The sequence below is a fragment of the Haemaphysalis longicornis genome, unplaced genomic scaffold, assembly GCF_048455015.1.
Source record: "Haemaphysalis longicornis isolate Haplotype H1 unplaced genomic scaffold, Haemaphysalis longicornis Haplotype H1 scaffold_1, whole genome shotgun sequence".
Taxonomy (NCBI): Eukaryota; Metazoa; Arthropoda; class Arachnida; order Ixodida; family Ixodidae; genus Haemaphysalis; species Haemaphysalis longicornis.
In genome coordinates, this window is record NW_027526203.1 from 232657280 (window position 1) to 232671461 (window position 14182).

Consider the following 14182-nt stretch of genomic DNA (forward strand, 5'->3'; position numbering starts at 1 on the left):
GTCGGAGAAAACCGGGAAGAAACGGGCCGCCCCAGTCGCGCCGGCGTGAAGATGAGCAATCGAAAGTCCGAATGAGAGTGATTGAGGAGACATGAATCACGTTGCCTGCAGAGACAGCGAGAATAGTAAGTCAACGTGAGCGATAGGGGGCACATAATTGCGTGGTTGACAGGGGTGACAAATTGTAAGCGCCCGCGGTCAGCGCCCGTGAACAATATGCGAGGGGTGTCCTACGTATGCGTGCCCTGAAGACTCCCGAGCGAGGGGCGCGGGGTTTCGTCGGCTCCCGAAGATGATCCCCCATTCAGTTCCCTCCACCTCCTCCTCCCAGTCAGTGTCGGCGCCAAAGTCGTAAAGTGCCCACGTGTTCGAGAAACCTGGGAAGAAAGGAGGCGCCCCCCGTCGCGATGGCGATAAGAGGGCTAAGCTGTCGAGTGATAGTAATTATGTCTGAGTGGAGAGACAGTGTTTGGGTCAATCGGTCAAGCCATTGGCGCCTTTCCTTCTTTCCATGGCCACTTGGTCGTTTATGCGTGTTTGTTATTGTGTGCGCATGTGCGCGGTATCGCCTTTGACCTTCGCCCTGTTTCTGTTTTGATTTGTGGCGCCGGTATCCCTCTCTTTTTCTCCCCCGTTGGCTTACTACTTTCACTGTCTCTCCACTCAGACATAATTACTATCACTCGACAGCTTAGCCCTCTTATCGCCATCGCGACGGGGGGCGCCTCCTTTCTTCCCAGGTTTCTCGAACACGTGGGCACTTTACGACTTTGGCGCCGACACTGACTGGGAGGAGGAGGTGGAGGGAACTGAATGGGGGATCATCTTCGGGAGCCGACGAAACCCCGCGCCCCTCGCTCGGGAGTCTTCAGGGCACGCATACGTAGGACACCCCTCGCATATTGTTCACGGGCGCTGACCGCGGGCGCTTACAATTCGTCACCCCTGTCAACCACGCAATTATGTGCCCCCTATCGCTCACGTTGACTTACTATTCTCGCTGTCTCTGCAGGCAACGTGATTCATGTCTCCTCAATCACTCTCATTCGGACTTTCGATTGCTCATCTTCACGCCGGCGCGACTGGGGCGGCCCGTTTCTTCCCGGTTTTCTCCGACATGGCGACACATTACGGCTTCCGCGAACTGAGCAGGAAGGGTGGGGGGAAGTAGATGGCGGTGCGTCTTTGAGGGCCGACGAAAAACACGCGCTTCTGGCACGGGAGTCTTGGAAGCGGCGCGCGTACAACAACCCTTGCATATTGTTCGCCTGTGATGGCCGCGGCCAGGTACAACTCGCCGCCCCTGTGGGTCATCCCTGTCGACCACGCAATTACGTGTCTCCCATCGCTACTAAGCTTCTGTTTGTCGTGTCCTCTCGGTTCTTTTTAGTTTGCCCGTCCCCACCTCTGCCTTTCCATCCCCCTCTCTCACATATTTATGCTTTTCAAGTTTGTGCTTCTTTATTGCTGGCTCTTTCTCTCATGTTTCAATGTGCTTTTCTCTCTTCCTCCTCGCTTCCAATCTTAAACGTATGTCACCGCCCCGGAACCTCAAGTGCTTGAACTGTATATAAACCGCTTCCATTCTGTAAAATATTACGCTTGATCAGAGTCCTTCAATGCTTTTCTGGTCACGAAACTCCAACTCCCGTTTCATACAGGGACAAAAGTCGCCGCTAGGGTCGCCGCTGTCAGCGCGGGGGCATTTCATGCCCGCGCCACCCGCGCGCAAGCATTCCGCCGAAGCTGGTACCCGTTCGAGGCAGTTGTTAGAAAGCTCATAAAATATTCTGCTATCATTCATATTTAGCTTGACGTACAATGTGGTTGCTGCACTCGCGTGTGAAAAGGTTTTCTTCGCTTACCTTTGCATGATATCAACGTGTTGATGGAGCCAGTCGTGCCGCAGCAGTTATGAATGTACCTGTTGTTGCGACAGTTCTTTCATCTCGTGCAGGGCAGCGTAAAATTGTGCTTTGTTTAAGCGAAGGTTATCTCGTTGGTTTTTCGACTCTGGCGAAGCCTCAGATTTAGAAATTCGCAAATATTATACGCGCAGTGAGCACCCGCGGCGACGCTGATCGCGCGAGTTATATGCAATCCGACAGTCTACGCCGCCGGTGTTCGCCGCGGCTGCGGTACCGAAACTAAAGCTCAAGCAGAATCATTCAGTTGATGATAGCGCACAGAATATTCTGCTATTACTCATATTTAGCCTGACGTACAATGTGACTGCTGCACTCGCGTGTGAAAGTTTTCTTCGCTTACCTTTGCACGATATCAACGCTTCGATGGAGCCAGTCGTGCCGCAGCAGTTATGAATTTACGTGTTGTTGCAGCAGTTCTTTCATCTCGTGCAAAGCAGCGTAAAATTGTGCCTTGTTTAAGCGACGGTTATCTAGTTGGGCTTGCGACTCTGGCGAAGCCTCAGATTTAAAAATTCGCAAATATGATACGCGCAGTGAGCCCCCGCGGCGACGCCGATCGCGCTATGCAATCCGACCGTCTACGCCGCCGATGATCGCCGCGGCTGCGGTACCGAAGCTAAAGCTATAAATTTCGTGTTTAGTTTGTTACAGTTGACCTCATTCCTGTGCGCTCACTACATAGAGCTTCAGCAAAGCTTCAAAGTGCGAGCGATGAAGCTTTCGTCGCATTAATACATGCCCATCTCTAGGATTCTAAGTTTAAGTTCGAGTTCGCAGCTACCTTGTGTTCGTTTTCATGGAACTTCAACAGGGTAATAAAACTTGCTGTTGGGCTAGTTGGTTCATTCAACAGAGTAACGTTACATAGGCACAGAACGAGAAAAACTGAGTCTCGCGAAATATTGTGCAGCCACTCAAGGTCATTCGGGAAGCTCCAATTTCCGAATGAGTTGCTTTCCCAGAAATGTCCCACCCTCCGAGCCAAATCCAACTACCACTTCGATGTTGCATGCTTCAGTTTAACAGGGCGTTTTGCTATGATAGACTATACTCGCAAGGCATAGCTATGAAGATACTTGACTGGGGATGCTTGACCTACTGAAATGAAGCCGTGTTTCAAAGTCTCTAAAAAAGCACACCTGTTTATGAGCATGATGCTGCTGCTCCACCGCTGATTTATTCAGCTGACTACTTCACATTGGTCAAAATACACTACATGTTGTCAAGCTAGAGAGTCAATAATGCCACGAAGGGAATATTTCAATACATATCGTCATGTCCTCAATGATGATGGAGTGTTCTTAAAACAATACGGTTTTTATAGCAGAAAACATTTTCACACAATAAGCTATAAAAGCATAAACAACAGACAGCGCAGCGATGTCACGTACTCAAGGGCAACTTAAAGTTCTGAAAGGAAGGAGCGAACTTGTGTTCCGCGATAAGCTAGAAAGCATAAGCGTCGAAGAAACAGTCAGCAAAGTGACTTGCACAGACGAGTGTTAGCGAATTGAATGCCTCGACGTTTTCTATGCATTCTTTTGTGTGGAAATGCTTTTCTTTCGAGAAACATCTGTACAGACCGAGAACATTGCTAATGAGATAGGAAGTCTGGGTTAGTGACGACAAGGTTACATCTTTTACTTATTAAACAAAACTACCGAGCGTTGCTTACGACAGAAAAAGTAAATTAGCGCTCAGCTCGTAACACCAGATCAGACAGCAAGGTGCATTCATGCACTAGTAACAAAACAAACAAATCCAAGGCACGCATCGCGGCAAATGTTCGCGAACATGGCACTATTGCAAAACAAACCTAATGTAAACGAAGTAAGAATGTAAAGTATATAAAGGCATTGAAAAACTATGTACAAGGCCGACACATGAAGGTAACAAAACTACTAAAAACAACGCAAACTTTTGAAGCAAAATGAAAAAGTACGAAGGGAAATTGGCGTCTTTGACACATCAGTGAATAAACACAGGGAAAGATTTTTTTGCGAAAGCAAACAAGGTGACAAAATAAGGTGCATGAATACGCTGGAACACTAAAAACAGTAAACTTCAAAGACAATTTACAAAGAGTGAAAAATAAACTGTACAAGGCCCGCACAAGGAAGCAGACACCTACAGGAAAATAATGTGAGTTGTTATGAAGTGGAACTAAAAATAATATGGTTGAGATACTAGAGAACAAAAATTTTAAAAATGCATTTATACAATTATGTATCACAGAAAAAACACAGTAAAATGCTGCATATTTGCATGCCTGAATCCATTCAGGAAGCAATTCAGCTAATCACTTTCTTGCCCCCACCAGCTGGGCATGTTGCACGCTTACTTGCCCGTGCAAGCTTATTCTTTTCCCTCGTAAAGAAGTGCAGACGACACCTGAGAAAAAAGTGCACAACTTCTGCCGTGGTGCCTACATAGTGGGACCCACAACCCACAGCAGCTGCTGAAGTACGCTCATCCAGCAACACTCTCTCCACAATGTTCATGTAAACGTCCACACAAGCCACTCTACTAACAGTGAGTTCTTCGACGTAGCTTTCCACAATCTGCAGGAGACTGAGCAGTCGGCTTGACGGCACCTGCAGGAAACCTCTTGACTTTGCAAGTATTAAGTCGCTTGCTTGCCGAGATGAGCCCTTCAGAGTGTCCACACAGCTAAGGCAGCTCATGGTGAGGAACTTCTTTGTCACATAGCCCGCGAGGTAGTCGAGTATGCACTCTTTGGGCGACAGCACTTGGTTCGAAGCAGATGCAGCTTGTATGCTCCCTGGTGGCTCCAACAAGACATCGTCGAAGAGGACTGCCAGGGCATCAACCTGAAATGCATATTTAATGTTGCCATGTTTCAGCATTGTTTTCTAAAGCATGTATATACTATAAATCTGGGCTGATTGGTCATTCATAACAAAGATTTCGCAAACTAACTACTGAAAAAAGAACACATAAACCAACAACTGATTTCCACCTTTGTTCTCTTTTGTCCCTAAATAGAAAAATAATTGGTGTTCTACCTGACTGTTGGCAGGCGGTTCCTTTTCAAAGAGGCCCTGCAGCTTGAGCAGGAGTTGTGGCCCATCACCATCAACAGAAGCACGCTTAGGTGGTCGCACCAGGTTGTTCACCGAAAGCATACGGTAAATGAACAAGAAGTGTTGAACAGTAGGCTGCCCTCCATCGCCAGCTACGTGCCTCACTATGCCAAAGAAGCGCTGAAAGAAGAAAGCAATTTGTAGTAAACGCAGAAGCTTGAGATGTAAATATGGTTACCTCCAAGGGATCTTGTCCGAAGTTACCCACGAGCACGTAGCGGAAACCAGAGCCAAGGAGCATCTCAACTAGTGCAACTGTGCTGTGGAGCGTTATTCTAAGCGCTGCACAGGTTGGCTTGCTCAAGAAACACGCTCGCCTCGCCACAGGCAACGACTCGATGTACTTCTGCCACTCGTCCAGCCAAGTTATATTCTCCTTCAACGTCTGAAATTCAGTAACAATATCAGCATAGGTAAAAATAGTGCCATTATTAGAATAATAATATCAGTCACTTACAGCAATGTGTTCAGCTTCATTGTACATCACATGCTCTGGTCTGCGAGAATTGAGGCTGTCGAATAGCTTGTTCATGCGTCTTGTAAAGCTTGAAGTTGCTGCCGAGTGACGAAGCTTCTCGCACGCCTCTTGTGTACTGTAAAACTCCATGGCTGAAGCAGTGCTTTCGCTAAACAACTGTAAAACACATAGAATAATTTTAAGCCACCATGCTTCCCTTTTTTCAGTGACAAAAATAATTGTACAGACATGTTCCAAGGTGTAAATTAGTTGAGTTTCTTGCCTGGACAGCAAGTCGGACACTCATTTTCTGGAATGCATTTGGAGCAACGTGCGCTTTCGTCAGCTTGGGCACCGCACGCAGCCCAGCTTGCTCCATTTCATACTCCAGTAGGGCAGCGTAGTGGCAGTGAAAAACTTCTTGGCTTTCGGGCAGCTGTAACAATAACAAATGTCACGAAAAGAGACAATGTAGAGCACACACAATTAGTGCAGATGCAAACACTTCTTACCAGAAACTTGCCAACCTTCTGCAGATTGTTCCGTACGCATTTGAATACGTGAGGAGGATCTATCACCACATGGACAGATCTCGCTGGATCACATGGGTGTTGGAAAGTGGTTTTTACAGCGTTCATGTCACCGCTGATACCTGGAGAGAAATTACGCTTGTCAGCCCCATTACAGGGAAATAAATAAATAAAAAATACAACTCAGAACTGCAAGCACATTACTTAGATATTTACCCAGGGACCTCAGAGCAGACTGATTTGTTGTGGAATTGTCACATGTGATGGCATCCACCACAACGCAAGCATTGGCAAGGTGCACAATGCACTGAAGCAGCAGTTTCGCCACTATTGAGCCTGGTGTTGCACCAGACGCACAAAAGCTTCCCACCGTCTGCGACCAGCCACCAAGAAAAGGCCGGAACAAGAACACGAGCACATGGTCCCCATCTTTCTCACGGTCTGCTGGTCTCGTGTGCTCAGCAAAGTCCACTTTCCCCAAAAGGGACATGTCGGACTCTCTGATGTGCAGACTTTTCCGCACACTCATTTCATCAAACATTAGTACACCTGCGAAAATATTTTGGTTAGTTATGCGGCTTGTTTGAAAACAGAACCAGGGTAAGTTAATTCCCAAAGGAGTCTAACCTCGGCGTTCTCTTTCTGGGACTCCTTGAAGTTTTTCACGCAAGACTGCAAATAAACCTGCATCAAAGCCGAAATCGGCCTTGAGGCTTCTCAGGTAGCCATGCAGCGTGCGAGGGGTGGGAAGGGGAAGGTAGCCGTTTTCTTGTAGGAAAGTGTAGACAGCAGTCGACTTCACCTTAAGAAGCAAACAGTCATATATCCACTCCTTCTTGTACCTAGGGGAGAAGTAGAGCATGTGTTGTGCATTCACATGCTGGTAAACGAGCAAGTGCAGTTCTAACGGCTAGCTCGACCACTAAATATATATGTGGGTGCGGAAAAGCATGCGGCATCACTCATGCACAATTTAAGCTTTAAAACGCAAGCAACCAAAAATAAACAAAAAATTAACTTCTGCCAGCCTAAAAAATGCTGCCACGCAACTATTAATCATTTTTCCACTCTCCATCACAGTACACGTCATGCACGCATAGTGCAGGTATACGATGACATCACTGACGACATGCAAATGGTTAGCTGCATGCGCTTGCCACAGGATATGGAAGAGGCCACCAACCGAAAAATTACATACAAAGCAGTGCAAACAACAGAAGCATTAATTAAAGGGTTTGTTTCTTATGTAACCACATAGTACCGGGCCTTCTCACATGATAGAACACATTTTTCCTTTACGTCTTTTCAGAATGCTGAAATGAGTGCAAACACAATATGACGCCTAATTAAATGCACTTTTCTTGTCAATGAAGCATGCACATTCCCCAGAAAAAGCTGAGACAGCAAAGTACGCCAAGAGGACGTAGAATATTGCATATGCCCCTTTAGTATCCTGAGCTGACTGGGCCAATGCACTGGACCAGTTTTTTTATCTTTCGCCATATCCGTGTTCTCCAAAATCATTAATGGACACATACACGAGAGGAGGCCATTATGAGCAATACAACACTTGAGCACATGTCAGTACCTTACCTTACAGCAGTCGGAGACTTCGCGTTGGCTTTCATCAGGCACTGATCAAGGATCAACTTTTCGCGAGCAGACAGCTTCTGGGTGTCAGTAAGCTGCCTTTTATGCCTGCTCGCTAACGCGGTCATTTTCGCGAGCTTCATTTGGCTCCGGCGGAGTCGCTGCGTCGTGCTCCGAAGCTGGCCCTTCACTGCCAGCAACTCAGAAATGGGGCAGACGACCTCTTCTGTTTGGCAGGCTGTCTCTGCGTATGCACCAATACCCACTGCCGCATCTACAGGAGGATGGAACGTAATTATATAGCGCTTGAGGCTCCTGGGAGCTTCAAACTCGGTCCAAACAGCAGAATCGCCACGAAAAACTGTTTAGCTTACCTGCAGCGCTCGTCACTGCTGTTTGGGATGCTTCCGTGCTTGAACACGGCAGAATTTCTTCTGCGATGGCATCAGGCGACGACAAACGACGTCTCTTTGTTGCTGGCTGGACCCTCGTTGAACGGGATCGCGGCTTCGGCTTGCTCAGATACGCCGGCAGCCCGTCGAAGCGCCTTGGAACGGCGTCGGGCCGCAGCTTCGGTTTCTCACGTCGCAAAGAGACGACGTCTCCTTTCACCAAAAAAGTGTCGTTCCAAACAACGTCCGCAGTGGCAAAATGCTTTTCGCAGACACGGACATGCTGCGAGTCAAAAGAAAAGCCGCCGGCTTCCTGTCGCGGTATCGCACGTTTCCACTGTTCGCGCTTATCGGCGTCACTCGGCATGCAAAACAACGAGACCTTTTCGCTCGTACCTCTGTAGCCGGAGCGGCATCCCGGTACGCAACAAGTCTTGGGCATTTCCGCCCAGTGTCCTCGCACAATATCACCGAAGGCGTCACATTAACTGGTAGCTTAAAACTCGGAAAACAACGCGCCGATGCTACCGGATTCCGTGGTTGTGCAGCCTCGCCGACGCAGCGCGCAGGTTTCGTCTGTCCCCCACTATGCGATCAGCGCCGCCCCGCGGCGGCTTCGGCGACATAGCAAACTGCTCCCATAGCGTTACGGCGGAGTTTCGTGACCAGAAAAGCATTGAAGGACTCTGGCTTGATAAAGGACGGTCCCCGTCCGAAACGTCGATGTAAAGTTATGTTTTCGAAGTAAACTTGTTATGTTTTTTATTGCGCCCCTTTTTACTATTTAACCTTCACTAGCCTAATCGTTTACCTTATATATATATATATATATATATATATATATATATATATATATATATATATATATATATATATATATATATATATATATATATATATATATATATATTCTCATATGTTGCGTTCTTTTCGCTCGAGCTGCGGAGCGGCTGGTGTCAAAACGTGTTCATGTTATTACTTTATAAAGGGAGACTCCAAAGGTAAAAAGAAAAACTTGTCGTCTGGTCATTCGCCCTCATAAGTAACTACAGCGAATTTAATAAAACACTAGTTTGTTTTTTCTCCTTCGTAGTCTCCGCAGTTGCTTTAACCCTTCCCCTTTTTCGCCTTTCTTCTCCACGCCCACTCCCCCGCAGAATGAACGCAGCCGAAGCCTGCTTCATGCTGGCAGCCAGGAATTACGCCGACCTCGCAGCCGCCGTAAGCAAACGCCATTTTTCACTTTTTTTCAATAACTCCATCTGTGTCTTCAGCGTCGCTTTACTAAGAAAACAAAGTAAAGGACATTACGATCGATGGAGGGGAGCCTGTGTTAACAGTGCGATTCCAGTTGTGCGGCACGTTTCTGTTGATGAACTGAATTCACTTCCCCACCAGCTCTGTACTCCCCCTCTTTTCCTCCTCTCCCCTTTTCCCTCATCTCCATTCTGTGCTCCCGTCCTCTTTCGCCAAGTATTTTTCCCGCTGACAGCAAAAACAGGGAAGGGTTAGTTTTTCTTTCTTTTTCTTATTTTTTTGGAAATGGCCCGCTACTTCTAGCGCGGTAAAAAAAAAATTGGTCGCCATCCCGCCCTGCCAAAGTGGATGCCCAGCAAAGTTGTCGTAAACCACAACAAATGGTGATGGATGAGGGCATGAAATGTTTCTCGTCGTCTCAGCGGGCTTGTCGCTCGCGCTCGGCTTGTGTCACTAGATAAGGGTACAGAGTATCGGCACTCTTTTCTCCTATTGTTCCGTGCCGCCGCCATGATCATCGGTCAGTTCGCATTACGTGGCATTTGTTTGCACTGAAACGGTTCATGGGTGCCGCCATTTTGTTTATGCGTTTTAGTCTGTCAAGTCTGGTAGGCTTAGCTTGCCCTCCGTGCTCTGCAGCTGCGCGGGACCGACGTCGTTCCGAATGCGAATCAAAGATAACGCCTGTAACAGCACTTTAGCAGCAGAAGTGTATCCAAAGATGCAGCAAATGCTGGTTCCTGCCTAGCCTGAAGCATTCGCTCGGCGTCTTGAACAAGAACGGCTCTATTTAGTGACGCTGATGCTGCCTAGGCTTCAAAGATAATCTGCGAAAATAATTTTTACCAGGAACACATGGTGGGGGGGGGGTCCCATTGTGCGCAGGCGCCTTATCATCCATAATGCGGTTTCGATGCTTGTTTCATGGTTTCCTCAAACGTATTCTGAGCTCTGAGCTGCATGCCTGATTAGCCTGACGCATGCGCTCGGCGTCTGGGGCCTTGGCGCCTTGGCGTTTTTGCCCACGGAGATCGTTTTTGCCTACGACGACTAAACCATTTGCGGGTAGAGGTATACAGCTTTGCTGTAAAAAGGTGTTTACGCAATCCACGCACAAGTTCTTGCGTCAGCTATTGAACACGCCAGATGTTTATCACAGCGCACTAGCAGTCTTGACGTCATGCAACTACAAGAAACGCACATTCACTTGAAACTAAAATCGCCCAGTTCGTGACGGTAACTGCGGGTGGTATTAACGCGTATTGGGGATCCCCTGCAGCGAGCGACTGCGTGGTGGCGGCCGAAAAGGTGCGGCGGCAATAATGAATGGATCCCCTTTTGCCTCTCGTTTCAGGACCAGCACACCATCCTCCGGTCATGGGCCGTACGCGATTTCGCACCCAATGTTCCCCAGTACATTCAGATATTCCGTCCAGAGAATAAAGTTCACGTGGCCTTCGCGGGTAAGTGTCACTTCCCTTGCGTTTCGAACCTCTTAAATAAAGGCGTGGTTAAGGAACGAAGCCAAAGAAAGGGATAGGCTACGTTTTGGAGAAACAACAAAATAAAAAAAAATTGTGCCCTTCCACTCTGCGAAGAAGGATGACCTGCAAAACGGGATGCAGTCCGCGGAGTGCACAAAACAAAACACCTTTATCGTAATTTGCGATGGAGCATAATTCCTAGCCAATTAGCTGAATGAACCTCTGAAGGATCCAAGCTTTGTTCTTGCAGATAAACACGGAGCTGCTTGTGTCCCTCACGTGTCGTAAGCATCTTACTGTTTGTGAAGGCCGGGGTCAGACTGTTGTTGCAACTGTCGTAATAACTTTAAAGAATGACATCATTTCACGTCTCAACCAACCGAACGGCGTGATATGCCGTTTTTTTTTTGCATCCATAGATCACGATACGGCTTTTGCGTCGGAAGACTGAACATAGCCTAACACACAAACCCAATCCGCTCTACCATAAGGACTTCGGACAGGTCCCACTGAGCCGTTTAACGTCCGCGTTTAAAGCTCGCACTAGCACAACGGACACACCATCCATCAGTACGGGCATGGAACCTATAGCTGCGCGTGCACGCCCCCCCCCCCCCCCGCTTTTGCCTCCCACCATTCTCCACTACAAACCTGAGCACGCATAAACCGGCGACCGGTGATGTGCGCGTGCGTAGAAGTGACAGACGTGGTTGTCTGTGGTAGAAGTGACAGACAGAAAGCCATCTGAAGAAGTGATATTGGATCACGCCGACGTTCCAAGCTGGCAAGGTGCAGTTCATTCGGGAGGGATTCACCGCTACTCGGCGAGCTGAACTTCAGGCGGTAACGGCAGCGCCAGCAGCGTTCCGTTGTTTTTGCGCCCATTCGCGTTTGTGTTTGGGCCAACGCTTCAATTCTTGCGCTTCTTCCTCCAAACGAACGGCATGCATCCATCCCATAACGATTTAAAACCTGGAAGCCCTCGAGCTCTATTCTCGCATGCAAACATGTGGCTGTCGGTTTTCCTTCCCCCTCGTATGCATCTTACTGTTTGTATAATATGTCTGTGAAACACATCAACCCACACTCGAACCACTGAATTAAGGAGGACAGCCGACTAACCACATTGAGCCACGTAATTTCGACATTTAAATCTCCCACCAGCACAACCGGCATTTCATCGGTAGCGGCATGAAGCCTACATGTGCGTGCGCGCCCTCCTTTTTCTACCCGCAAACCGTGCACGCATAAAACGGCAATCGATGATGGCGCATACTTAGGCATTGAGTGACAACGGCAAAATGTCGCTCGGAAGGCCTTCCAAGCTGAAAAAAATTAGCCCCATCTTCCCGAAGGGAACGCTGAGTAGATGCGGAACATCTCGGGGTTCCGTTGTGTTTCAATTGTGTTCGTAGTCGAATTTGGGGGACCCACTAACTGACGGGACTGTTGCTTCCATCACACTTCATCGGAAGAACGGAGTGAAGTGGAGTCAACCGCAGCAAGCGCTGAACTGAACGCGCGCAGCCCGCTACCCGATTTACATTCAAGGTTGCAGGAGAGGAGACGAGAGGAGGAGAGATGCGCAAGCGCCGCGCATGCGCCGCGAAAGCAGAAGTGAGAACGCGGGAGAAGCGAAAGCGAAGTGCACGTAGCTGGTACGAGAGAAGAAGTGGCGGGAGTATCGCGCAGCTGTGGGAGAGAGGGAAGGAGGAGAGTTGCGCATGCGCAGTGTGAGTGCGGACGCCGACGCGGGACATGCCCAGACTATAAGATGCTCCGCATCTAAAAAGAAATACGGGCTCAAGCCGGCGTTCCAACTGGGGAAGTGTCTCTTCTTCCGGGAGGGATTCGCAGCTATTTGGCGAAGTAGAATTTAGGCGGAAAGGGCGACAGCGGGTTTCGGTCATTTTAGGGGGCAGCCCTTTGGCAGCCATTAACTGGCTTCGCGAGAGTGGCGTCTGTTTGTCCGCGTAACCGAGTGAGCGAACGCAGCAGCGACAAAAGAAAGAAAACGGAGAGGAGCGTCTAGCGAAGGGTGAGGTGGAGTGCGGCACGTGCGGCTACGGTGTTATCACTCTCGCTGTCTTTCCCTCACACGTCTCATGCGTCGCCACCAAGGAGCGCCCTCCCCCGGACATTTTCCCCAGATGCTGTTCCATTCTCCGCAAATCCAAACCACGTGACGTTTGCGCGGGAGGTTCAAACACGATATGCAACAAATGCTCGCTGCTCCCTTGTGCGGGGCTAATCCGCTCCACGTGACATTTGCGCGAGAGGTTAAAATACGATTTGCAACATGCTGGCCGGCGGCGGCGGCGGCGCACTGCGAGGTTGCAGCAGAGTAGCGCACGCCACCGCGCAGCAGAGTAGCGCACGCATGCCGTGTGATCAGCGAAGCCGTGCGTTCGCTTATCACGCGAACACTTTATGCGACGCAGCAGAAATGCGCCGTGACCGAGAAAACTGCAGCTCACGCTGCGAACAAATTTCATATTAGGGAGAGTAGTAATCGTCTGTGCATTTTTCACGCCCATCCGTGCTGCTGTTTATTTTTCGCAATCATCAGATAACCGCACTACCGCCGTTAGCTGCTGACTGCGCAACTTGCCAAAAGGTCATCGGTGGAGGCGAAGGGGAAAATAGTTGTGAAAGAGGCGTCAGCGGTGGTGAGAAGTAGCCTCGCGCAGCGGCACCGAGTAAATCGATGACACCGGAATGAAAAGTGGGGAGGGGAAGGGGGGGCAGACATAAACTGCTTTGCAGTAAAACACCGCGGTTTAACCCACAGTGTAAATACAAACTTTACCTAACTGATGTTTGGAATCGTGGACGATCATACGGTAGGCCCATTCGGTACGGACTTATGTCGTAGCCATTTAACACTCGTCTAAGTGGGGGAAAGGGGGGGGGGTCGGCCTGTTGCATAACGTCTACTCTGAAGGAGTGTATGTATGTACGTCGCCAGCACGTGTTACTCCGAGGTGATTGACCCAGGCATACTCGTTTTGCTCCGCTTCAAATCGTTTGTTTTTCTCGCGCATGCGCCCTGGTTCCTGCAAAGGCCCAGCTTACTACCTACAGATGTTTCGCATAGATATTTACAGCTTCTCAGTAAAAAGTGGGTGTTAGCAAAATAACGAATGAATATCTAAATTGTAAGTTCTGAGATAGCATGAAACACGTACATTGCAAACCGGCTGGACGTCATTACGACCATTGGTGCGGCGGCCGCGAACAGCCCGAAGTGTTTTGTCTTGTGCCGCCCATTATATAAAAACTCGGGTTCTGGACTTCCGCAAAACAGTCAAATAATAAAATTATTTTGGTTAAACTGCACCATACGTGCCCGAATAGCACTTTGGCAAATTAGCCCTAGTGTCACTGCAAGCTATGGACGGGCGCTTTTTTACTGCGAGGAACTGACGTCAATAGAAACG

At 48.7% G+C, this 14182-nt stretch overlaps 1 protein-coding gene across 1 annotated transcript in view; it reads left to right on the forward strand.

The window, feature by feature from the left end:
* The window catches only part of LOC144158184 (potassium channel subfamily T member 1-like), a 500316-nt gene that overhangs the window by 448935 nt on the left and 37199 nt on the right, over positions 1-14182 (forward strand). The window contains exons 11-12 of the mRNA XM_077688878.1: positions 9159-9222; positions 10613-10721. Coding sequence (XP_077545004.1) covers positions 9159-9222; positions 10613-10721 — 173 coding nt within the window. The remainder of the gene's footprint in view (positions 1-9158; positions 9223-10612; positions 10722-14182) is intronic.